Raw genomic sequence first — 27,752 nt, forward strand, 5'->3', positions numbered from 1 at the left:
TTCATTTTCACTCCCCAGTATTTCTGACATGTCCAATCCTTAATGCTTGAAACTGCAGTGAGCAAAAAAGTTTTGAATTGTCTTGTGCGTATTTCTCACCAACAATCAGTGACAAAGAACGCTGCTTTTTGAACAGAAACACATGTAACTGATTCTGTTTAAAAACAGTTTGCTGTAAGCACAGTGTAGTGTCTAACAGCCACACAAGTGCATGTGACTGACTCTAGTTAAAAACTGTTCTGCAACAGTTCCCTGTCGCAATTAAGTGGCATTGTGTCCCAAACAAATGAAGGAAATCTCTGCTACTTTCTGTATTAGCTTTTGTTGTCCCAATTAAGCATCTGCCCCAGTTAACCGGAATCCACTATACTACTTTTCACACACAAATGGTATCTTGCTAAGCACTCAGGATTCATTTCCAGGAGCAAAAACACTAATAGAATAAATGCTAAAAGGGACTATTGTACCATTCTATGTATAGAGAGAAATGTGCTAATTGCAAGAACCTGACACAAATCTACCAGTGAATCATCCCATTGCATGATTTGGAGAGGCTGGTGCTGAGATTGGGGCTGCAATTTGGTCATTCAGTACTCAGTTCTCAGGGTTGCAGTATGATTGGCAAGGTGAGTGCTGGGGTCAGATGAGACCTGCTCCATATGTTGACACGGATTGTGAGAAGGCACTAGTCAAACACGTTGCAGGCTTCTTACAAAACTCCTAAATATACTTCTGAACTACTCCCACTGCACTCTGCAGTCTGTAATTTCCCTTTAAGTTACCTACTTTTGAACCATCTTAAGGAACTAGTGATTTTACTATTCTGTGAAGGACTTGGCACACTTAATTCTCAGGAATGCAGCTTTAAGCAAATGATGGTATATCGCCATATGTTGGGGTGTGAAACTTCCTCTACCCATTATTTTGTTAGCAAATGTACAGTTGCTGGATAACAAAATTGAGGATCTAACGGCGATTGCTTTATCAGAGGGAAATGAGGGATTGCTGTGTTCTCTCTGTTTCACGGAGATGCAACTCACTCCAGATATGTTGGTAAGACCTGAAGACGTCTCAATGGACCAGATTGCTGGTTCAGAGAAGGCATAAGATGGGGGTCTGTGTTGTGGTGCTTGGATGTAGCAGCTTGTCGCATTCTTGTTCCCCCATCCTCGGAGAGCTAATGATGGTGCAGACTGTTCTACCTTCCAAGAGTTCTCCTCTGTGATCCTGAACGCAGTTTGCATCAGCCAAGTGCTGACGTTAAGCAAGCAAGCAAGAAACAGCCAACCCCGACCACTTTTCATATTATTGCTGGGGGTTTCAATCAGACTTGTTTGGGGAAAAAACCCTTTACCTTTCCCACCCACCTGGCTTCACCAATCACCTAGCTATCCTCCTCCTCCCTCCCCACCCCCCCAACTTTTTTTTATTCTGGTGTCTTAGACTTGTATTCTATTGCTGAAGAAGGGTCTTGGCCTGAAACGTCAACTGTTTGTTCACTTCCGTGAATGCTGTCTGACCCGTTGAGTTCCTCCAATATTTTGTGTATGTTGCCGAAGAAATCTTTACCTAATTGTCATCAACATCTAGCACAAGGGGTCCAACACACTCGACCACTGTTACACTACGATTAAGAATTCTTACTGTCTGATCCCCAGACAGCATTTTTGGAAATCTGATCAACTGGCTGTCCTCCCTACTTGTAGATAGAGGTCAAAGAGCAAGACTTCAGTGGTAAGAACAAGAGGTACCTCCAGAGGTCAGAGGACTGGTTATGGGAAGGCAAAGGAGCAGCTACTGGATTGCTTTGAGTCATTGGACTGGACCACCTTCAAGGACTCATCAGGGATCTGAACGAATTCACCACGGTTGTCAGGGACATTTTAAAAAATAGTCATAGAAGAGTGTCCTCATAAAATCATTCAGAGTCTCCCCCATCCAGAAGCCTTTAATAAACCATGAGATCTACCATCTGCTGAGGGCCATTTTAGTGGCAAACAGGTCTGGTGACCAAGTAAAGTAAAAGAGGTCCGGGTATGACCTCCAGAACGGCAGAAAGTTCTGCATCAAAGTCAACAGCCGTGGCAGTACTTGAATGCTATCACCTCCTACAAAGCGAAACCAAGTGACGTGGGTGGAAACAAGGTTTTGCTGTTAGATGACCTCATTGCCTTTTATGTTCGCTTTGACTATCAAAGTATGAGGCACCTTCACAATCTCTGACAGCCCTGTGATTTCAGTCTCTGCTGCGACAGGAGAACATTCTTCAGGAGGGTGAACCCACGGAAAGCATCTGTCAAGGATGCGTTCGTGGCTGAGAACTAAAGACCCGTGCTGATCAACTGCCTGGAGTGTTCACTGACATGTTTAACCTATCTTTGGAAGTCTGAGATTCCTGCCTGCTTTAAGCAGGCTTCAATTATTCTGGTGCCCAAGAAGAATATGGTAACCTGCCTCTGTGGCTATCGTCCAGTCACACTTACATCTGCTGTATCTTGAGAGGTTGGTGATAAAACATATCAACTCCCGCCTGAGAAATAAATTGGATCTGCTCCAATTTGCCTATCATCACGATAGTTCAACAAAAACTGTTAATTCATTCATTCTTTTCTCAACCCTGAAACATCTGGACAGTGAAGATGCATATATCAGGATGCTCTTAATTGACTACAGCTTGGCATTCGATACTATCATCCCTGCAAAAATAATCAATAAGCTTCAAAACTTTGTCTCAATGCCTCCTTGCTCAATTGTATCCTTGATTTCCTCACTTGCAGACCCCAGTCATTTTGGATTGGCAACATCTGCTTCATAATTGCCATCAGCACAGGTGTACCACAAGGCTGTGTGCTTAGCCCCCTGCTCTACTTGCTTTACACTTATGACTGAGAGGCAAAACTCAGCTCCAATGCCATAAATAAGTTTGCTGATGACAGCACTGTCCTTGGCCAAATCAAAGGTGGTGATGAATCAGCATAAAGGAGGAAACTTAAAAATCTGACTGAGTGGTGCCACAACAACCTCTCACTCAATGTCCACAAGACCACGGAGCTGATTATTGACTTTCAGGAAGAGGAAACTGGAAGTGTATGAACCAGTCCTCATTGGGGAATCAGAGGTGCAGAGTGTCAGCAACTTCAAATTCCTGGGTGTTATAGTTTCAAAGGCTCTGGGTCCCAAGCATGAGGGCCATTACAAGGAAAGCACAGCAGTAACCCCTATAGAAGTTTGCGACGATTCTGCACGTCACCTGAAATTTGACGAACTTCTATAGATGTATGGTGGCATGTATATTAAATGGTTGCACCATGGCCTTTTATGGAAATATCAATGCCCTGGAATGGAAACGCCTACAAGTAGTGTATACATCCCAGTCCATCATGGGTAAAGCCTTCCCCACCAGTGAACTCATCTACATTAAGCCATTTATTTTGTCTCATGTTTCTTAATCTGCACTGTTACAGGTTCCTACTCCTTGGTCTCATCTCCCTACCATCACCTCCTGTGATCAGTCAGGCAAATCTCTGCTGCAGTTTTTACTGCCTTTCCAATGTCTTTCTCGAGACCTCCCCAACCCTGTAATTGTTGATTAGACAAGCTGCAGTAAGTACATCAAGGACGGAGCAGCACTTGAGCGGGTGCCCTCAGGATACAGATACTTTCTGCAGATACTCTTGTTTGCTAAGGATCTCACATGACTCTACTAGCTCCTGTTGGCAACAGTTCTGGCACAAAACATGAGCTCTGCCAAACACTGCATATTTACTTGATTTTAAAAAAAATATTCAATCAGTACTTTTAGTTTAATGAACTAATTAGTTCATTATTTAATAAAATAAGGAATTTTGCCACCTTTCTGTTTAAACCATTTATCGAGTATGAAGAGCAAAATAAATCTTCAAACAGTAACATGCCTGTGTGACAGATTATTCTTAGTTCTGATATTCCGCTGGATCTGGTTCCCAGAGTTACTCTCTCCAACACCTTTTCATATTGAGGCATGGTTTGAAAGTAAAGGTCACTTTATGAAATGAATTCAAAATGACTTTAACACTCACAATGTTCTTTTTATTGTCACGCAGGCAGGTAAAGGGATTCTTCGTACTATGAGAGCAACCAACAATGCCGTGGCTGATTTGATTCCTGTTGATGTAGTTGTTAACCTCACTCTTGCAGCTGGCTGGTATACAGCAGTTCACAGGTGAGAGATTTGTATCCTCAGCATTGTATGTTACATACATCACTGAGTGGTCTCTGTCAGGGGCTAATGTTGCTAAGGCTATGCCTCTCGTCACTCGTCAAAATATTCTCAAAAATAAAAGCAGGAATTGCACTTTTGTAGGATGTTTAATTATTCTCACCCCTTTCTGACTTAGTGTCTGTTGGGAGAAAACTGGCTTCTAGCCTGCAACAATTGACACTAGTTTGCTATTTAGGGCACACTCAACTAATAGAAGTGAAAAAAGACAGAACAGTGAAATTCTTGACCGAGATCGCCATTTTAACCGGTTCAAATGGAAATTTCTCTTTACCCTTTGTGTTGAAATTGCATATTCTTCATAACAGGTCCACAAACACAAAATATGCCAAAAGTGACAAGTGTTCCCTAATTCTTTGCTCTTTTAAATTGTACAGTTCAATTTCCACTCATCCTTTCCTGCAAACATTATTTTTGTATCTTCCTTCATGTATAGAGGTAGCCCTGCCAAAGCGTAGAGCATTGTCCGTCCTAAACTGCCTTTCCCAGACTACTGCAGTACGACAGGCAAACGTATTACGGAAGCGCTGTTCCTTGTGAAGTTCTGGGATTCGGATCTAGCAATACTGAAAGCAAAGTAATGTCAGGGTGGGAAACTTGCAGTTTGGAAGGAAACTGGCAGGTAGCGACGCTTCAATGCGTTCACTGTCCTTCATCTCTCAGTAGAGGCAGTGGGTGCGAGCTGAGCTTTTAAGGAGGTTTGAGCTGCTGGAGGGCACATTTGAGATGTTTTACACTAGTTATGCTACTCCATTGCTGTGGACGTGGAGGGGGTATCCATACAGCCTGCTTTCTCCTGAATAATGCTGGAGAGTTTTCTGTTTTATAAAGTGATGGAATATGTACAAGAGCGTAAAAAGAAATCAGGTAGTGAAAGTAAACATTAGTCCCTTACGAGATTAGTAATGAAAACAAGGAAATGGTAAAACATGAAGAAATATTTTGTATCAGTCTTCAGAGTGGAAAACTTGAGCAGCATCAACCTAAGAAGCATACAGGACAAGAGGCAAAAAGAAACTTAAAGCAATCATCACAAAAGAAAGTTCAAAGATCACACATGTGAGACCAAACATTGACAGATCCACAGGATCTAATGACCTATATCCTGTGATTCTGAAAGGAATAGCTGCTGAATATTTTGGGTGTATTAGTTGCTTTTCAAACTTCCTGGATTCTGTACATGCCTAAAGGAAGGAGGAATCAATTAACCTAGCATCCATTGTCAGGAAAATGCTGAAAGGTTTTATGAAGAGAGTAGTATTAGGATAATTGGAAGATAATAATTAAACAGAATCAACGTAGCTGCATGAAAAGGAAAGCGTGTTTAACATACTTACCGAATTACTTTGAGTATGTAAGTAGCAACACTCATTGAGCTGAAAAAGTAGGTGTATCAGTTGTTTTCCAAAAGGCATTCATTGAGGTGCCACCTAAAAGGCTCCTCTATTGGAGAAGGAATGAGAGTGCTGGGGTAATATATTAACATGTGTAAGGTTGTTTGACCATTTTTTTTTAAAAACCACGATCAGAATAGATTGAGGTTTATTTTTGAGGATAATTTGGTACAAGTCGCAGATTTGTATCTGACAAGGGCCAGGCCAGGATGTCTGCTCAGATGTCGGACCACAGATCAATGTAGACAAAGTCTGGAAGCCCCCTTAGGGTCAGCAAGTTGTTGGTGGGTTCTGGTATTGGAGTTGCATGCAGGCAGGAACAGCAAGGTCCGATGGCCACCTGCATTCACAAATTGGTAAGACCAAAGTTCATGGACCTGTCATCAGTGAGTCTGGAGTTCAGGGCATGGTGTTCAATGCTTGGCAGTTCCTGGGGTCATTGTTGAGGTCCAAGTGTCAAATCTAAAGTTCAGATGTCGAGGCACATCTTGTAGTCTACAAATCTCTTCAAGTCCTCTGGGGTAGTGGAAGGCCTAATGTCTGCATGTCAGAGTGAATCTGACTCTGCTGGAGTCTAGAGACCAAAGAAGGTGGCCTGTCTTGGGGTTAGAGGACTGTGTGTGTGGTTGAGAGGCAAAAATGGGGCTTGTTGTGCTTTTGTTATTTTGTTGCTTGTTAGCTTCTATTTTGTTATTCTATGTTGTTCTGTTCAGCATTGTGGTTATGCTATGTTGGCTCCAGAATATGTGGCGACTCTTGTGGGCTGCCCTCAGCATAGCCTTGGGTGTGTTGGCAAATGATGCATTTCACTGTATATTTTGATATACATGTGATAAATAAAGTTGTATCTTGAATTATTATTCTGACATTTAAAATAATATGTGCTTTTCTTTGTATCGATATGGGGATCCTCACAATTCTCTGCATTATATTGCTTCTTTACCTCAAATAACATGTGTCCCTTGCAGACTTGTCTTCAGGCAGTCTTTCAAGATTGGGAAGACTAAGCTTTAGTGGCTCCTAAAGTAGCTGATGAGGCCATTGTGAGACCAACACCTTTTCCACATCTGTCTAACAAGGCAGATGTCTGGATTTGAGGCTTTCAATTCTAAGCTGAATGCTGCTTCTCTTTAACCAGTTGAGAGTCGGAGTTTCTGGTGAACCATTTTAGGATGTTGTTTTTCTTGGCATTTAGCACACCAATGACTTTTTTCTGTCTCTTTGGTAATTTCTTCCCATAACAGGATTTGGAATAGAGTTTGTTTGAGACATATGAACAACATAACTGGTCTAATAGAGCTAACATCACTTCCCATATTTGGATGTTACCAAACTTCCATCCAATACCCACCATCCCTTCATTAAAGTCACTAATAAAAGTTGTACATAGCTAAATCATAGTTACTCAGCTATACAAGATTAAGCTCATTATATTTTAGGCAGGAATCCAACCTTTGAAAAGTAGTCTCCATAACCAGTAACATTATATTTTCCATTTCACTTTTTAAAGTATATTTGTACTTTACAGTTACATTTTAATTCACTTAAGATTTTAATAAATGCTTAGTTTCTTTCCTCAGAGTTGTGAATCTTTGGAATACACAGCTCAGGAGAACGCTGAATGTTGTCATTAAATATTTTCAAATCTGAACTAGAAGGGATTTTTTTGGATTATATGGAAGCCCGGGTTTATCCAGGAGATTAGGAGGAAAGTAGATTTGATACCAGCAATCAATCAGCTGTGATCTTATTCAGTGAGCTCAATGGGCCATCTCTGCTTTTGCTTGCAATGTTGTTTGTTCTAATCACATTTTAGATTTGTGCTTTTAAATGGTAGGAAGGCTTTGGTGGGGGCAGGGTAGGGGGTGACTCGCTCATAATTTACTCTCCAATCTGCTCTTGCAGTCTGTTTTCATTTCTGTGATCGTAGGTTTCTGGTCAGTTGTCACACCCAGAATATTGATGAAAGGACTTTGATCAGTGATGGTTTCTCAAACTCTGCAAGTAAAGGAAAAGTGTGAATTCTTTTTTTTGCCTTAAGAATTGTATGCTGCTTTATACAGAGCTGTGGTATTTTATTTGCTGTTGTATGGTCTTCCAGAACATGTCCAAGTACTATATCCATCTGAAGAAGGATAAAGGGTGGAAATGATAATTGAATCTGAGCGAAGGGGGCAGAAGGGGACTGGCAACTGGAGAAGAGAAAGGATAAGGAATGGAGAGAAAACGAATAAGAGTGTAGCAGGGCAAAGAAATGTTGAATGAAAGGAAGGAGTTAACAAAGGAGTGGGAGATGAACAGGAATGGAAGACCAGAAAACTGCCTCAGCTGCAGGCAAATGGAGTGAGCTTACCTAGGCCTATGATGTCCTGTTTTTGTAATGTGGATATGCCTTACCTTGAACGTAATTCTCTGATTTGTTATTCAGTGAAAAGGGGTGGATAATGCTGGCATGAACAATGCAAGTTCTGCGTAAGTTATACAACCCAGCTATAATTTTACTATGGAAATAGCACTAATAGTTTCTGATGTGATGAGGACTCTGTATGAATATCGAATACATAGGGAGAGTGGGCAGAGAGGAGCAACTTGAATGTAGCAAGTACATTTTGCAGTACTGAACAAGGAAGAACATAGAAGAGCTAAATGCACTGTCGTGAGTTAACTTTTGTTTGTTTTCCCTTACTGAGAACACCAAATGGAGACTATCCAATTTGGGTGTCACCGCAGAGCAGTTATAGCCCCTATTGTTATACAGTTAGTGTTGTAGATGGTTTACAGAGATCGCAGTGCTTCTTTCAGATGAATAGCTTTATTGGTTACACAGTTCTAGCTTTATCTAATGTTAAAGCTCATCAATCTAAATATTGTTTCTTTTCCACTATAGATGCTGCTTAGCCTGTCAACTATTTCTTGCGTTTTCACTTTTTTTTTATTCCAAACCTCATAAATGTTTAATTAATCTTCCTGTGCTTTTTTTCCAGACCAAAAATTACCCTTATTTACAATTGTACCACAGGAGGTATCAATCCTTTTCATTGGGGAGAGATTGGTAAGATTGAATTTTAAAAAAGTAATAAAGCTACATTCAAGAGTTATACTGATACATATGATTTGTGTGTGGCTGAGAACCACATAAGATCAAGTAAATTGCTTGTCTTTTATTATTAAATCTGCAATATATCAAAATATTTCAAATTGAAAGGCATTTTCAAATATAAAGTATGGTTACTAAATCAACATCTGGAGAGAAATGTTTTTATTAGTGTTCAGAGATGAGGAAGTTATTTAGCTTAGAGGGTGGTGAATCTGTGGAATTTATTGCTACAGACATCTGTAGTGGCCAAAATTATTGGATATATTTAAAGTGGAGGTTCTTGATTAATAAGGGCATCAAAGGTTACTGGGGCTGAGAGGAATAATAAATCAGCCATGACGGAATGGCAGAGCACTCAATAGGCTGAATGGCCTGAATTATGCTCCTGTGTCTGACGGTCTAAATACCAGAGTAGTCTTTTACAGCAGACCTCAACCCCCCGCCCACACTTATTAGCCAATGTACAAAGCAGTTGTAACACATTAAATGCAGTGATCTATGAACAATATATGACATAGCATTTTTCATACCTGCAGAAACACAGATAAAGCCTCCCACACATGAGGCAAGAGAAAAAGATTTTCACTCTATTTTAGTGGACTGCTTATTTGTCTTAGTATCACAAGCCATCAAACTTTACAACTCCTCCCTCGGAGTGGCAGACACCCTGTGTCAATAGGCTGGTCCTGGACTTATTTCCACTTGGCATGATTAACTTATTATTTAATTATTTATGGTTTTATATTGCTATATTACTTCACTATTCTTGGTTGGTGCGGCTGTAGCAAAACCCAATTTCCCTCGGGAGCAGTAAAGTATGTCTGTCTGTCTGTAACAAAGTTCTCTAATGATCGTGGTTAGGGCAAATCAAAAACACGAAATTCTGCAGGTACTGGAAATCCAGACTAGCACCCAAAATGCTGGAGGAACTCAGCAGGCAAGGGAGCATCTATGGAAATCAATGAACAGTTGACTTTTTAGGCCAAAAGCTTGACCTGATGAAGAAGCGCCATAGATACTGCCTGATCAGCTGAGTTCCTCCAGCATTTTGTGTGTGTTGCTATAGTTAGGGTAATTTATTTTTAATAGTTTAATTCTCATTCACAAGTAGAAACTCAGTGTTTTTGGAGCCTCTGTGAAATTTAATGTAAAACTAAGGAATCTAGACAACAAATCAATCATATCAAAGTTCAAAGTAAATTTATTATCAATGTACATCTATGTCACCATATACAACCCTGAGATTCATTTTCTAGTGGCATACTCAGTAAATCCAATAACTATAACAGTATGAATGAAAGACTACACCAACAGTGTGGACAACCAAAGTGCAAAAGACAACAAACTATGCAAATACAAAAAGGAAAAAAAGATAATAAATAATAAGTAATAAATATTGAGAACCTGAGATGAAGAAAGTGAGTTTGTATGTTGTGCGAGCAGTTCATTGATGGGGGCAAGTGAAAATGAGTGAAGTTATCCCCTCTGTTTCACGAGCCTAATGGTTGAGAGATGATACTTGTTCCTGAATCTGGTGGTATGGATTCAGAGGCTCCTGTACCAACCTCCTGATGGCAGCAGCAAGAAGAGATCATGACGCTGGGGATCCCTGATGATGGATACTGCTTTCTTGCGACATCGTTCGATGTTGATGTGCTCAATGGCAGGGAAGGCTTTACCCATGATGGACTGGGACATATTCACTGCATTTAAAAGGATTTTCTGTTCAAAGGCATTGATGTTTCCATACCAGGCTGTGATGCAGCCAGTCAGTATACTCTTCACCACACACCTATAGAAGTTTGTCAAAGTATTAGATGTTGTGCTGAATCTCTGCAAACTCTTAAAGAAGTAGAGGTACTGATGTGCTTTTATGTGCGGGACAGGTTCTCTGAGGAATTTTTGTTGCTGACCTTCTCCTTTGGTATCTTTCTCCTGAAGTCAATAATCGGCTCTTTGGCCTTGCTAACATTGAGTAAGAGGTTGTTGTTGTGGCATCACTCAGCCAGATTTTCAGACTCCCTCCTATATGCTGATTCAACACCTTTGATTTGGCCTATGACAATGGTGTCATCAGCAAACTTAAATATACCATTAGAGCTGTGCTCAGCCACACACAAGTGTAAAGTGAGTAGAGCAGGGGGCTAAGCACACAGCCTTGTGTGCACTTGTGCTGATGGAAATCATGGAGGAGATCTTGTTGCCAATCTAAACTGACTGGGTCTGCAAGTGAGGAAATCGAAGATCCAATTGCACAAGGAGGTATTGAGGCCAAAGTTTTGAAGCTTATTGATTAATTTTGAGGGGTTTATAGTATTGAATGCCATGCTGTAGTTGATGAAGGATATCTCTGCTGTTCGGATGCTCCATTAAGCTGGCATCTACTGTGGCCCTGTTATGCCATTAGGCAAATTGGAGTGAATCAAAGTTGCTTCTCGGGCAGGAGTTGATATGATTTATCATCAACCTTTTTAAACACTTCATCACTGTGGATGCAAGTACTACTGGACAATTGTCATTGAGACAGCTTATCATTTTCTTCTGAGACGCCAGTACAATTGAAGCCTCAGACTGCTGAAGTAAGAGGTTAAAGATCTCAGCAGGCAGTTGATCAGCACAGGTCTTTAGTACTCGGGACAGGTACCCCATATGGGCCAGATGCTTTCCATGGTTCACTCTCCATTAAGGATGCTCTCACATCAGCCTGACAGACTGGAATCACAGGGTTATTGGGAGCTATGGGAGTTTGTGATGGTTCCTCCATATTTTGACAGTTAAAACGAGCATAGAAGACGAGAGAATCTGCAGATGCTGGAAATCCAAGCAACACGCACACAAAATGCTGGAGGATCTCAGCAGGCCAGGCAGCATCTATGGAAAAGAGTAATCAGTCGATGTTTTGCACCGAGATCCTCCTGCAGGACTGGAGAAAAAAAGATAAGAACTCATCTGGAAGTGAAGCTCTGTTGCTATGTCACTTGATTTCAGGGGCGGAAAATCATTTCAAAAAGATGGAAATACTTAATGCCTATTCTTTACTCTGCAGATATGCAGTGGAGTTCAAAAGATGTACACATTTTGCTTAATAACAGTGTGACATAGTTCATCATATTTTCCCTCAATGGTAAGAAATACTCAAACTAGCTGTCAGTAAGCACTCTGGACCAAAATGAAACATGGTGGAATTTGTCATTGCCTGCAAAAGGCTCCAAAAGGATTGAAGTATTGTTTCTTTATTCTTAAAATTTGATAACACCTGGAGTGAGAATTTCCAGTCAGTCCAGCCTTAAGTCCTGATGAAGGGTCTCAGCCTGAAATGTCGACTGCTTACTCTTTTCCATAGATGCTTCCTGGGCTGCTGAGTTCCTCCAGCATTTTGTGTGTGTTGTTAGGATTACCAGCATCTGCAGATTTTCTCTTATTGGTGGTCTGGCCTTAATGCTATTGTAGATGTCCATTTCCTCTTGCAGACATGAAAGCTTTTGGAATCGGGGAGAATGTTCAAGTTTGTCAGGGTCATTATTATTTGGGCAACTGGAACGCTTGCTATGTTTGCAGTAGACTTTGAAGCAGTGAAATCAGGTTTGGCAGCTGCAAGTTTATAAGTTTATTACAGGAATTTGTGTTGTGTTGAGTCATTTGTTCTAATGCTTGTAATTGGCAAAAGAGCATAGATATTGAATTACTTCACACTATTTATTTCAGAGCAACAGAATCCAAGATGGATCAATAAAGGACTGCGATGTTTTCTGATTTAATCAGTCATTTCAGGCTGCTCCACTGTCAGCAAAACACTGCAGTGAGTGGCAAAATCAGAGGTGCAGAGTAACTTGGGAGTCCTTGTGCAAGCATAGGTGGTGGTAAGGAAAGCAAATGCAATGTTGGCATTTATTTTGAGAGGACTAGAAAATAACAAGGATGCAATGTTAAGGCTTTTTTAAGACATTAGACTACAGTTTGAGTGTTGAGAGCAGTTATAGGCCCCTTATCAAACTTCAAAGTAAATTTTATTATCAAAGTACAAATATGTCACCAAATGCATCCTTAAGATACATTTTCCTGTGGGCATACTCAGCAAATCTATAGAATAGTAACTATAACAGGATCAATTAAAGATCAACCAGAGTGCAGAAGACGACAAACTGCAAATGCAAAAATAAATAAATAGCAATAAATAATAAGAACATGAGATAATAAGATAGTCTGTACAGTGAGATTATTGGTCGTCGGGATACCTCAATGGATGGGTAACTGAGTGTAGTTAAATCCTTTTGTTCAAGAGCCTGGTGGTTGTGAGGTAGTAACTGTTGTTGAACCTGGTGGTGCAAGTCCTGAAGCTCTTGTACCTCTACCTGTTGGCAGCAGTGGGGTAAAAAACAGCAAGGCCTGGGTTGTGAGGATCTCTGATGATGGATGTTTCGTTCCTCGGACAGCATCTCATGAGGATGTGCTCAATGGATGGGAAGGCTTTACACGTGATATACTGGGTCAAAATCCTTTTGTAAGATTTTCCATACCAGGCAATGATGCATCTTCTCTACACACCTGTAGAAGTTTGTTGGAGTTTTAGGTGTCATGCCAAACCTCTGCACACTCCTGAGGAGGTAGAGACGAGGTAATCCTTTCTGTGCAATTACACTTGCGTGCTGGATCCAGGATAGGTTCTCTGAAATGGTAACACCTAGGAATTTAAAGTCGTGAACTTTCTCCACCTCTGATCCTTCAATAAGGATTGGCTCGTGGACCTCTCCGTAAGTCTGCAATCGGTTCCTTGATCTTGCTGACATTGAGTAAGAAGCGTTGATACCACTCAGCAAAATATTCAATCTCCCTGTATGCTGATTCATCATCACCTTTGATTTGGTCCACAATCGTGGTATCTTCAGCAAACTGGAATATGGTATTGGAGCTTAGTCACACAGAAAAGATATGCTGGCATTGGAGAAGGTGCGAGGAGTTTCACGGGAATGATATCAGGAATGAAATTAATATATGTGGATCATTTGATGGCTCTGGGCCTTTAAACACTGGAGTTTATAAGAATGAGGGTGATATTTCATTGAAACCTAACAAATCTTTAAAGACCGAGTGTGGATGTGGAGAGGATGTTTCCTATAGTGTCTGTGTGTGTGTAGAAGAATTTGCCCTGATTTATCGTATTTTACTGTAAAAAATTCCGTCATCAATTTACTGTGAGAGTCTTTAGATTAGATTAGATTCAACTTTATTGTCATTGTGCCGAGTACAGATACAAAGCCAATGAAATGCAGTTAGCATCTAACCAGAAATGCAAAGAATAGTGTTATTTACAAAATAACTGCAAATTTAAAGTAAGTGCTACAGCACACAAATAGAAAAGTATTGAGACAGTACAGTATGGGTGCAATACTGCTTAGCGCTGTGATGTGAAGTTCAGCAGGGTCACAGCCTCAGGGAAGAAGCTCTTTCTGTGCCTGCTGGTGTGGGAGCGGAGGCTCCTGTAGCACCTACCGGATGGGAGGAGAGTAAGAAGTCCACAGTTAGGGTGAGATGCATCCTTGATGATGCTTTTCGCCCTGCCCAGGCAGCGTTTATGGTAGATGTTCTCAATGGTCGGCAATTGGCTGCCAATAATCTGGGCAGTGTTCACCACCCGCTGGAGTACTTTGCGGTCCGATACAGGACAATTGCCATACCACACTGAGATGCAGTTGGTGAGTATGCTCTCAATGGTACAGAGGTAAAAGTCCATCAATATCCTGGGACAGAGGTGAGCTTTCTTGATGCTCCACAGGATCCTTTTTGATCAGGATGGAGGCGTTCAGGGACCTGGTGAGATCCTCGGAAATATGGACACCAAGGAATTTAAAGCTTGATACACATTCCACTACAGCTCCGTTGACGTAGATGGGGATGTGAGTGCGACTCCTAGCATGTCTGAAGTCCACAATGATCTCCTTGGTCTTCTAGGTGTTAAGGGCCAGGTTGTTGTCGGCACACCGCGCAGCCAGGTACTGGACCTGTTGGGGAACAGAAATAAAGACACAGACCTTAGTATAAGGATAACCCTTTAGTATGTGATCACAGGGAGCCATTATTTTACATCAAGTTACTACTTAAATTCATACAGTAAATTTTGGGCAGTGGCCAACAGCTAAACATATTTGGTCAGTGATTTCAATAAGTACTTGTTACATATCAACAACTCTACCAATGTTACAGCGCGATACACAAGATTAGAATTGCATGTCTACAGTCAGTTCCTCTTAGCTAGACAGTCTCAGACAAAGCTTGACAATACCTTTATCACTGGCACAATCTATTGCTAGCTTGCACATGCATGGCAGCGTCTGCATCTTATCCTGTCACCCTCACGACCCAAGTCTTGAATTAAATTTTGTTGTCAAGCTTGGTTAGCTAAATATTGCTCATAATTTAATTTTCCTTTTAAGTTTTCTTCCACAGGGTGATTCTGGGAACAGTGGGCACAGCCTCAGATTAGAGGGACATAGATTTGGAATAGAGACAAGGAAGAACTTCTTTAGCCAGAGGGTAGTGAATCTGGATTTCAGTGCCATGGATGACTCTGGAGGCCAAGTCGTTGAGTATATTTAAATGGAAGTTGATAGGTTCTCGATTAGTCAGGATGTCAAAGGTTACGGGGAGAAGGCAGGAGAATGAGGTTCAGAGGGATAATAAATTAGCTGTGATGGAATGGAGGAGCAGACTTGATGGGCTGAAAGGCCTAATTCTGCTCCTGTGTCTTGTGGTTTAATGGTAATTAACAGTGTATTGAATATTCGGCCACAATGTGCTCAGTCCTCATGCCAGTAAACTTTAGTTTGTGCTTGTCATCCTGCTGACATTATTTTCCATTTTGTAGCACTTTATACCCCAAGTGTGAGATACTGATGTTCATTGTTTTCCATGGACACCTGTTCATCACTACCAGCCAGCCATATTTGAAATCATTGCTATTTAAAAGGGCAGCCATAACTTCTGCAGGAAGCTCTTCAAAAACTTTTGAAGATACAGCTCAACAGAAAGACTTTAATTGGACAGGCAGTTACTTTACCAACCCCATCCATTTCTCTAATTGGACTGGCAGTTTCCTTGCCACCCCATCCCTTCTAGGGAGTGCATTATCTGGCTGCTTGCCCTCCCTTGCACCAAGAAGATCTCTTCACATTTGCCCTTCAGAACTTTCATATCTGTTGCTCTCAAAGCCTCAGGGTATATTCCCTTGTCTGTTTGTTTTCTGTGTTGCATGGTTAATGCGTTTGCTGATAATAGAGCAGCCCCTTATATTGGCTGTAACCCACACAGTCTGGCAACTGGACAAACAGCCAGCAGTCTTTGATATTGCCATTATGGCACTGTTTCGTAAAGCAGCATTTTCCATTTCAAACAGAACAGTGTGTTTTAATGATATATCAGTGTATCCAATATCTAAATCAGTGGTATTATAGATGTCATTAACATTTCTTTCTTGTCCATCACTTATTTATCTATTGCATGTACTGATCATCAACAATTGGAACAGTGTAATATAGATGATCATGAGATTTTTCTTTAAGTCTTTTGATTAATAAAAGTATCCAAGCCATACAATTATCCATTAGCTTAAATGATAGTTTTTTTTCCCTGCTTTTTCCCCCATTCTCTGCTTAATAAGCTGCTTCAAAACAAAGTGTTTTTTTAAATGATGTGGAGAACAGTTTGACTTGTGTGCAAACATTACAATGTTGTCTGAAAGTTTAATCTAGACTTCTAGAGCAACACAGAAAATGCAGGAGAAACAGCAGGGGAGGCATCGTTTATGGAAATGAACAGTCAGCATTTTGGGCCAAGATCCTTAATCAGGTTTCATTTATATTCCCAACCTGGGATCCGTGCGCTCCTCTGGTAATGGAAGGTTTCTTTATGGACTGTAGTCAAAAGAAATAACTGCTGCTGAAGTACAATAGATAGTTTTATCAATCCCTTCACGATGCAATCACTGATGTGAAGAGGAAAATGAGAAGTCCAGCCAGTAAAGCCATGAGATCGTATCAATGAAGTCTAATGTAGTAACTGAAATTACTCTTCATCTTTATTCCAGTGTAGCCACTCTGATTTTATCTTTAATTTACTAGGAAAAAGGGCAAAAAAATTCAAGCAATAACCTTGGTTTGTACGGACAGTTTTTTGCCTGTTTACAGAACAAAAGCATCACTGGAAAAGACATTGTCCTAAAGAACTAGCAGTGAGCTGCTTTCTTGAAAGATTGCAAGCTTGTCTGGTGAATGTGCTCCTATTTGCATAAAACCAATACAGAGTGGTTAAATTGCTGGGTTCCTGTCAGGAGTGCAGTGAAACTGCCAGTGGCATTTTGAAAGGTACAAATTGGTAAAGCACAGATTAAATTAGATGCAGAACATGCTTAAATATAGGAAAGAAGCGATGGCACACATAATGTGGTTAAGTATGGTGCTTGTGGTTAAGATGATGCTACCGAACGTGTGTGACAGCTTCCTGATAAGAAATCTCACTGAAACATCACTAAAAATACCTTTTCTGGGGTAAATTGTCTTAATTTATTGTTGCAAACAGTGAGCGATGGCAAGGGGAGTTTGGGGGATGAATCAATGCAGATGGAGTTCTGATGCCCGTACAACTGGCCTGGGAGTGAGGTTGGATCACTCTGGGCGCAGTAAGGAGAAGTTGGGGTCTGGACAGTGGAGATTCAATTTTGATGCTTGTACAACTGGGTCAGATGTGAGGTTGGACCACACCGGGCTCCGAGCTGATTTGAAGAGCTTGAGCGCGGCTCCAGGCTGGATGATGAAATCTGGGTGTGGAGCAAGACACTGGGCAGCATGGTCTAGGTTCACTCAAGACCTTTCATAGCAGTGGTGCTTGGGTCCTAGTGTGAAGTACAATGCACCGTTTAGACAATTTAATTACTGGCCCAGATCGGAAGCGAGAGCTGATTTTGCTCACTCTCCATGATGTTCGCTGTTCTGTCATTGGGTCAACTTAAATGACAGCCCAGGTAGACTGAAAAAACGGTGGGCGTCGGGACGAGAGCCAGTTTCGCTCATTCTCCACGATGGTCATCTCCATGGCACTGAGGCTATGCCATGATTGCTGTGCGCTGTGCCCTCTAACATGATGAGTGAGGCTTTGGGCCTACTCCAGGCTGCTCCAGGGTTCTGATCGATGGATTCATTTTTGGTTTGGAATACTGTTGTTCACTTAAGTTGTTTGCATAGGCTTGTATTTTTTCCTCTCTTGCGCATCGAGTGTTAGTCTTTTTTTTCTTTAAATTGGGTTTTTTCAGGTTTCTTGTTTTGTGGCTACCTGTAAGCAAACAAATCTCAAGATTGTATAATCTATGCATTCTTTGATAATAAATGTACTTGAAATACTCAAAGTAAAATTTAAAACGGTACTAGATGTCTTGGCAGATTTGGTGGCATACAGAAACAAAGGATCTACAGCATTTGATTGGGAAGGAAAAAGGAAGTACTGTGGCAGGTATAGGAGCTGGCATTGAGAGAGTCTCCTCAGGAATGTACGATGTGTAGGAAAGAATGTAAGAAAGAAATGAGAAGATCAAAAGCGGCCATGAAAAATCCTTGGCTAGTTGTATTAAGGAGAATCCTGACATACTCTGAATGGATATCAAGAGCAAGAGAATAACCCGATAAAATATGGGATTTCTAGGGACTGAGGGGATAATTTGTGTGGTATTCAGCCAATGTAGGTAAAGTCCAAAATGAATTCTTCTCATTTAATATTATCTTGGTAATTTGATGTCTAATGTCAGGAAATCTTCCATATAGGATTTTAGGAATAAACTTGGGGTGAATGATGGAGGCAAAATTTCATGGAATAAGTTTAAAGAGGGGAGGAGAATAATAAGATAATTTTTTTTTAAAAAAGGCAGCTCTACCTCCACATCCAAATCCACATCCAAAATTATTTTAGGATTGACCCTGCAATAACCAACCAAACCCCTCTCGCCCCACTTGTTGCTAAGAATCTCTTTCATCATGTTTGGTTCATAGAGGAAACAATATTTGGCCTATACCTGATAATTTAATGGATGCTAATGTTTAGTCCAATAAATATTAATGAATGCTAAGGTTTAATACAGTAAAAATTAGATATTCAAGACAAAATTTCTGCTGCATATTGTAACTGAATGAATTGCATGTCTAATTACAAGTGAACATTTTGAAGACTGGTCCCAACCCTATTAGTCCAGAGCTCTAGTATTATCAACAGCTGCTACTTGACCTGGAGAGTCACATTGGAAAACACTGATCTAGAATGGAGAAAAGTGATACTACGTATGATGTCTGCCTCCCAGCTTTCCATCACACAACATAATTTGTTACTTCACAGCTGAATGAATTTTTAAAATAGAGAATATAAATTGACATCACTGTGATAAGCTGTACTGTGTTTGCTTAATTTTGAGTAGGTTTCAAGGGCTTAACTGCCTGGGTCAAAGGAAGAGAGGATTGAATTTACATTAATTTAAAATATGGGGGTATGAGATGAATAGGCTTCCCCATGGGCATGTGATTCTTCATGTTTGACATTTTGTTTATAAGAAATCTTCCTGTGATTAAGCTAGGTCAGATTGAGTTGTTGGGCTCAGTGGGCTGGAAGGGCCTGTTCCACATTGTATCTCTAAATGAATAAAAAGTCAAAATGAAAATAAGTGGCTTTGAAAGATTTTGAAGCGTATTTTTACCAGGACAGTTGGTTTAAAGGGGAACATGCAGAATTTTAGGAAGGAAAAGATATTTGTAATTCATTTATGGAATGTTGCTGGCTATCACTGAATTAATTTCTGATTGTTAATCACAAATGACCAGCACTGCAATGGCTCTGAAGTTGATTTGAGCGAATACCATAAAGATAGCGGGCATTCTTGAACCTGATGAGAAGCTGGTATTGTTATTTTATGACAATCTGGTCATTTCATTGTCACCATTGTTGATACTGGCTATTTGTATACCAATTACATTAGATTAGTAAATACTGATCCTCAATGATGACAGAGCCCAGCACCAATGATAAAAGCAAGACTAAAGTACTTGTCAACATACTCAGTGCCAAATAAGGCGTAAGACATAGGAGCAGAATGAAGTCATTAGCCCAACAAGTCTGCTCTGCTATTCGATCATAGCTGATTTATTTTCCCTCTGAACCCCATTCTCTTGCCTTCTCCCTGTAATCTTTGATGCCCTTGCTAATCAAGAACCTACCCCTCTCCATTTTGAATATAGCTGATGACCGATCTCCACAGCTGTCTGGCAATGAATTCCACTGATTGGCCACTCTCTGGCTTAAGAAACTCATCTTAATTTCTGTCCTAAAGAAACATCCTTCTATTTTGAGGCTGTGCCCACTGGTCCTAGAATCTCTTGCTATTGCAAATATCCTTTCCATGTCCACTCTAGGTCTTTAAATATTTGGTAGGTTTCGGTGAAATCCTCACTCTTTTAAATTCCAGTGAGTACAGGCCCTGAGCCATCAAACGTTCTTCATATGTTAACCCTTTCTTTCCTGGGATAATTTTCGTTACCTGAAAGGTGACTAAAATAATTTGAAACATATAAAAATTACAGGGTTGTTGTGATGGGTGACTTCAACTTTCCTGATACCTCTTGGACTAAGGAGGTGCCAATTAGTATCTACAAGGCACTTGTGACTTACCATTAACCTTCAAATTGACTGATATCTGCAAAGTTAAACCATGGAATCTTGGCGTGGGAGGCAAATAATGAACGGAACTCAAAATGAGCTCTGAGCACAAATAGTACCGTGCTTGGTAGTTTCACATTAGGCCTCTTTAAACACTGATATCCATGATGACTGTAGCCTGAATACTTATGGTAACAAAATGTGTAACATTAAGACTTGAATTTTGTGACACAACAAAAACTGAGACATCACCCATCAGACCCTGGTCTGCAATTCTGTTTTTATACTTTGCCATTTACATCCCTTTTCATGGCTTGGAAGGTTGGCATCAGACACTTTGATGCCCCTTGACGATGGAAGCATGTTTCTGTCATGTCTGCCAATACACAATGTATCTTAGAAATTTTGTAACGTTTAGATAATGTACCATCTATGGAGATGGAAAATTTGAAAACCAAATAAACAGCCAATTATGGATTTTAAGTTGTTGGAAACACTTGGCAAAGCAAACATCAGTGCAAGAAAAACAGCTTACATTTCAGTCAAGGCCCTTCATCAGACCTGGCAAAAGGATGTTTGACCCAAAATGTTAATAATTTTTCTTTCCTCGGATGCTACCTGTCCTATCAAGTATTTGCACCAATTTCTGTTTTTATTTCATTGGAACTGAGGAATATAGTTACAAAATACTTAGCAAATGTGAGGAAAGAATAGAAGGGCAGATCTGTGATGGGTTGGAAGTTGTAATTAAGTGAAGAAAGGGACGATGATGCAAGACAAAAGTGATGACATTGCAACAAATAAAAATGATCTTGAGGAACTGTAAATGGCTGCAACAATCATCATTTGAAATTATTTACATTTAGAAGACCATGTGCAAAAATTAAGGTGCTGTTCCTTGTTTTTGTGTATTAGGACTGAAGAGTTTTTCTTCTGAATTGAGTTGTCATTATTACTTACATCCTTCATATACATAAGGAGTAAAAATCTTTACTTCTCCACCTCAATGTGCAGTTTGTAGTAATTTATAATAGTATGTACAACGGAACAGTCAGTATCACATAGAAATACAATTTTATCAGTGTCAATTAATCAGTCTGGTGGCCTGGTGTCCCAGAGTCAGTTGACCCTGGCTTTTGTGTTGCTGTACCAGTTCCCGGATGGTAGCAACTGTAACAGTTTGTGGTCGGGGCCTTTGGGCCCTTTTTACACACCTGTCTTCATAAATGACCTGAATAGTGGGAAGTTCAGGTGCGCTGAGCCTTCTGCACCACTCTCTGCAGAGTCCTGCGATTGAGAGAAGCACAGTTTCCGTACCAGCCAGTAATGTAGCCGGTCAGGATGTTCTCAATTGTGCCCCTGTAGAAAGTTCTTAGAATTTGGGGGCCCAAACCAAACTTCCTCAACCATCTGAGGTGAAAGAGGTGCTGTTGTGTCTTTTTCACCACACAGCCAATATGTACAGACCACTTGAGATCCTCGATGATGTGCATGCTGAGGAACTTAAAGCTGTTCACCTCTCAACCCAGATCCATTGATGTCAATAGAGGTTAGCCTGTCTCCATTCCTCCTGTAGTCTACAGCTTTATTTTTGCAACATTGAGGGAGAGGTTATTTTCTTGACACCACTGTGTCAGGGTGATGACTTCTCTGTAGTCTGCCTTGTTATTATTTAAGATTAGGCCAATCAATGTATTGTCAGCAAATTTAATTAGCAGATTGGAGCTGTGGGTGACAACACAGTTGTGGGCATAGAGTAAAGGAAGGGGCTTAGGACATAGCCCACTTGCAGGCCTGAAATTTCCCTTGGCTCTCTGAAATTTCTGTCACTTTCTCCAGGACTTCTGGTGCCATGTGGGAAAATCTTAGACCCTGCACTCCCATTTGATCAAGGAGTAACAACCCAGACTAGCATCTACCTTTCAGGTTATTTAGTGGAGTAAAGGCCAATTTAAGCAAAACAATTTTGCACTCATCCTGAGGGTTGTGGCTGCTCAGCATGCGATTAGGTCAAGCAGATGAACAGGCAGCATGAAGTTGGTCTACTGAATTCAGTGGAAGGCATGAATGGAGTTAATCATACCTATTCTCACGGATTAGTGCATTAAACACCTAAATGTGGCAAAATTAATTTCAGGTGCTTCAGGCCGAGCCCCTTCAACACATCTGAAACAGTGTCAGCTTATTCCTCTCCGTAGATGTTGCTTGACTTGCTGTTTGCTTCAAGCATTTTGTGTATGCTGCTCAAGGTTTTCAGCATCTAGAAATTTGTATTTAAAATTAACTGAATGTTGTTATCCTTGTTACAGAGTACCACGTCATTTCCACATTTAAGAGGAATCCACTGGATCAAGCCTTTAGAAGGCCGAATGCCAATATAACATCAAACTACTTGATTAATCAGTACTGGATTGCTGTCAGTCATAAAGCCCCTGCTTTGCTTTATGATCTCTATCTGAGGCTAACAGGACAAAAACCAAGGTAAGTAGATCTTTACACCATAGATCTGAAATGGTTGGACTTGAGCGGTGAAAAGACACTTTTCATATTTAACGATGTAGAATTTAACTTTGTTGTTCCAGTTATTCTTCCCCCCCCCCCCCCCCCCATAACAAGGATAGAAATCTATTTTAGATTTTTCTGAGACTAAAAGACTTCATTTTTCTTTATGTATACAAAGGTTTTGTTCTGGTATCTGTTTTTTCTGATTGAAATAAGCCATCTTCCAATTGAGTATTATTAACCTGGAGTGTTGCACCATTTTCCCAAATATTGTGAACTTTGTGATAGTGTGATCTCTGCTTTCTAGGTGTTCCTTAATGTTACTTGCTCCCCTTGACCTGGTTGATTTCTCAGAAACAGGCTCAGTGATTCTTCCTTATTGAGCTTTGAATGTACTCATTAAGAAAAAAGTTCTGAACCCCATTTCAGAAACTCTTCTCTTTATAGAACCATAGAACATTACGGCACAGAAACAGGCCTTTTGGCCCTCGGCTGTGCCGAACCACTTTTCTGCCTAGTTCTTTATCCTGCATCTTTTTGCACTGCTTTGGATAATTGATAATTGAAGTTTCTTATTATGCACCACTCTTGTATTTTCACATATCTCTAAAACGTTTATGCATTTAGGTAAATATTTTTTAACCCTGATTTATTTGGGGCTTTCACATTTTATTTTCTGGAATATCCTTACAAATGCCACTAATTGGATTATGTAAACGGCTGTCGCGGAGCAGTCAGTAGTAGAACTATGCAGAACTGTGCACACTGATTTCCCCAGTAGCGAAATCTATACAGGAGAATGAACTGTGCACCTGGGTCCCGGTCTCTGTTATCTTCCATGAAGTGCTGCTTGTTCACTAACAATTTGATTAATGTTGTCTTAAGATGTTTTCAATCATGCGGCTGCTGTGTTCACATGAGAACCATTCCCACAGCGTGGTGTGGGTGTTGGGAAACTGAAGACCTCATCAGCCTACAGCTGTTCGTTCCAAATTTAGCAGAAATTACAAATATTGGCCAGAATTTTGAAAAAGACTCTGGCTTTCAGTAAAAGCTGAGTATAATATACAGTGAAAAAATTGCTCCATGAATTTTTGTTCTAAGTATTTAAATTCTGATTTAGATGTTAGAATTGAGGGAAGATGTCAGATTAAAAAAATCAAATCAGGAACTAGTTTGTTCAGGTTTTACAAAATTGTTGCTAGCTTATGAATCAATGAATGGATTAGTTCCTTTGTAAAACACCACTCATTTTGTAGGTCAAAGGCAATTACAAATAAGTGAGTTGCATTGTACACCTTTTATAAGAATATTTGATGACATTTAAAGGTGGAAAGCACTGAAAGGGGTTCAACTCTGTTCATATTAAGTGGATAATTACTAAATGAGCTTATTTCAAATAACCTATTGATAAAAATAATTGCTTAATATATTGACTGCCATAACAGGATCAATTCTTTGTCAAAATAACTGCAGTCAGACAGTATTGATATAAGTATGGGATAAATGCAAGATCCTGCCTTATTGCACTTATACTTACAGAATGATGAAGATCTTCAACAGACTTCACAAATCCATGATGCTACTGGAATACTTCAGCAGCAAGTCCTGGGATTGGACTTCAGAGAATATGAACATGCTGTTGAGCCAGCTCAGCCTGGAGGATAAGAGGGTAAGCACCTGAGAACACTGAACCTGGCAGCTGATGCTCTCTTGAAATGTAGGAATCAGGATCGTAGCACCACTGTACTGGGCAGTGAGCTCTGCACTCATCTAGCACAGACACTTTTGTTACTCCTTTTGTCCTCCATGTTGTAGTTTTCTTATTCACACTAAAATGCCTTTGTGATGGCTGTGATCACCTTGATTAATGTAGCTGTGGTTGTTGAAATTGATATGCTCAAATGATGCTTTGAAATCGTACAGCTGTGACATTTACATAAGAACTCCCCACGAAGTGACCCTAAGACACAGGAGAAGAATGAAGCCATTTGGCCTATCAAGTATGCTCTGCCATTCAATCATGGCTGATCCTTTGCCCTACACCACCCCCCCCCCCCCAGCCATCTCCTCTTAACCTTTGATGCTGTGTCCAATCAAGAACCTATCAATCTCTGCCTTAAACACACACGACCTAACCTCCACAGCTGCCTGTGGTAACAAAATCACCACCCTCTAGTCAAAGAAATTTCTTCACATCTCTGTTTTGAATGGATGCCCCTCTATCCTGAGGCTGTACCCACTTGTCCAAGACCCTCGCACCATGGGAAATGTCCCTTCCACATCTACTCTGTCTAGGCCTTTCAATTATCTAAAGGTTTCAATGAGATCCCACCTCATCCTTCTAAGTTCCAACAAGTACAGGCTCAGAGCCATAAAATGTTTCTTGAATGATGACCCTTTCATTCCTGGAATCATCCTTGTGAACCTCCTCTGGACCTTCTCCAATGCCAGCACATCTTTTCTAAGGTGAGGGGCCCAGAACTGTTCACAATACTCAAGGTGAGGCCTCATCTGTGCCTTATAAAGCCTCAGCATCACATCCTTGCTCTTGTATTCTAGACCTCTTGAAATGAATACTAATATGGTGCCTTCCTTACCACCGACTCAATCTGCAAGTAAACCTTCAGGGTGTTCTGCACAAGGACTCTCAAGTCTTTCTCCTGGATTCCTGGATTTTCTCCCCTTTTAGAAAATAGTCTGCACATCAATTTCTACTACCAAAGTGCATGACCATGCATTTTCAAACATTGTATTTCATTTGCCACTTTCTTCACCATTCTCCTAATCTAAGTCCATCTGCACCCTACCTGTTTCCTCAACACTACCTGCCCCTCCACCAATCTTCATATCATCTGCAAAGCTGGCAACAAAGCCATCTATTCCATCATCTAAATCATTTATATACAGCATAAAAAGAAATGGTCCCAGCACCGATCTCTGTGGAACATCACCAGTCACTGGCAGCCAACCAGAAAAGGATCCTTTTATTCCCACTCGCTGCCTCCTACCAATTAGCCAATGCTCTAACCATGTTAGTAATGTTCATGGAATACCATGGGCTCTTAACTTGATAAGCAGCTGCATGTGTGACACCTTGTCAAAGGCCTTCTGAAAGTCCAAATATACAACATCCACTGCATCCCCTTTATCTATCCCACTTGTAATCTCCTCAAAGAATTCCAACAGGTTTGTCAAGCAAGATTTTCCCTTAAGGAAACCATGTTGACTGTGTTAGTAGTACTCCATAACCTCATCCTTTATAATGGTCTCCAACATCTTCCCAACCACTGAGGTCAGACTAACTGATCTATAATTTCCTTTCTGCTGCCTTCCTCCTTTCTTAAAGACTGGAGTGATATTTGCGATTTTCCAGTCCTCTGGCACCATGCCGGAGTCCAATGATTTTTGAAAGATCATTACTAATATCTCCACAATCTCTACCACTACCTCTTTCAGAACCCTCAGGTGCAGTTCATCTGGTCTGGTGACTTGTATACCCTTGGGTCTTTCAGCCCTTTGAACACCTTCTCCCTTGTAGTAGTAACTGTACTCACTTCTCTCCTCTCACACCCTTCAACATCTGGCACACTGCTAGTGTCTTCCACAGTGAAGACTGATGCAAAATATTCATTGAGTTCATCTGCTGTTTCCTTGTCTCCCATTATTATTTCTCCGGCCTCATTTTTCAGGTGGTTGGAGGAGAAATCTGACTTGACATTTTGACCTGCCACATTTATTTTCACAGTCAGTACCAAAGTTGAAAGTAAATTTATTATTGTAGTGCATATGTCACCATATATAACCCTGAGATTAATTTGCTTGTGGGCAATCACAGTAATACAAGACCACCATAGGTGGTGGAAACAGTTCAGTAATCGGCCAAGTGCAGTTTGAGTGAAATTAACTCCTTTGGTTCAAGAGCCTGATGGTTGAGGGGTAGTAATTGTTCCTGAACATGGTGGTGTGAGTCTTGAGGCTCCTGTACTTTCTTCCTAATGGCAGCAGCAAGAAGAGAGCATGGCCCGGACAGTAGGGGTCTGTGATGATAGATGCTGATTTCCTGTGACAGTGCCCCATGTAGATGTGTTCAATGGTGAGAAGGGCTTTACTTGTGATGGACTGACAAGTATCCACTTCTTTTTGTAATCTTTTCAGTTCAAGGGCATTGATGTTTCTGTACCAGACTGTGATACAGCCAGTCAATATACTCTTCTCCACATATCTATAGAAGTTTGTGAAAGTTTTAGACATGATGAATCTTTCTAAGAAAGTAGAGGCTCTACTCTGCTTTCATCATAGTGGCACTTGCATGCTGGACCCAGGAGAAATCCCCTGAAATGATAACACTGAGCAATTATTGACTCTCTCCAGCTCTGATTCCCCAGATGAGTACTGACTCGTGGACATCTGGTTTCTTCCCCCAGAAGTCAATAATTATCTCTTTGGTCTTGCTGACTTGACTGAGAGGTCGTTGTTGTGGCACCACTCAGCCAGATTTTCAGTCTCCTTCCTGTATTCTGATTTGTCACCACCGTTGACTTGGCTAACAGTGATGTCTTCAGCAAACTGGAATATGAAATTGGTGCTTAGCCACACAGTCATAAATGTAAAGTGAGTAGAGCAGGGGGGCTAAGCACACAGCCTTGTGCTTGGTGATCAAAATTCTTCTTAAAACAGAAAAAGAAGGAACAACTGTATGTAGAAAGGGAAACAAAATTAATGTTTTAGGTCGAGCCCTTCCTCGGAACTGAGCTCTTCAATTTACAGTGAGGGTGGGGAAGGTATGGACAGAACAAAGTGGGTATTACCAATAGGG

General features: G+C 40.7%; 1 protein-coding gene across 5 annotated transcripts in view; it reads left to right on the top strand.

Moving 5' to 3' along the window:
* Positions 1 to 27,752, top strand: part of LOC140734848 (fatty acyl-CoA reductase 1) — a 157,108-nt gene that overhangs the window by 121,675 nt on the left and 7,681 nt on the right. For all 5 annotated transcript variants that reach the window (XM_073059435.1, XM_073059437.1, XM_073059436.1 and 2 more), the window contains 4 exons: positions 4,083 to 4,201; positions 8,637 to 8,704; positions 22,741 to 22,912; positions 24,476 to 24,605. In XM_073059435.1, the coding sequence (XP_072915536.1) occupies positions 4,083 to 4,201; positions 8,637 to 8,704; positions 22,741 to 22,912; positions 24,476 to 24,605 (489 nt within the window). The remainder of the gene's footprint in view (positions 1 to 4,082; positions 4,202 to 8,636; positions 8,705 to 22,740; positions 22,913 to 24,475; positions 24,606 to 27,752) is intronic.

This window comes from Hemitrygon akajei, chromosome 10 (assembly GCF_048418815.1).
Source record: "Hemitrygon akajei chromosome 10, sHemAka1.3, whole genome shotgun sequence".
Lineage (NCBI taxonomy): Eukaryota > Metazoa > Chordata > Chondrichthyes > Myliobatiformes > Dasyatidae > Hemitrygon > Hemitrygon akajei.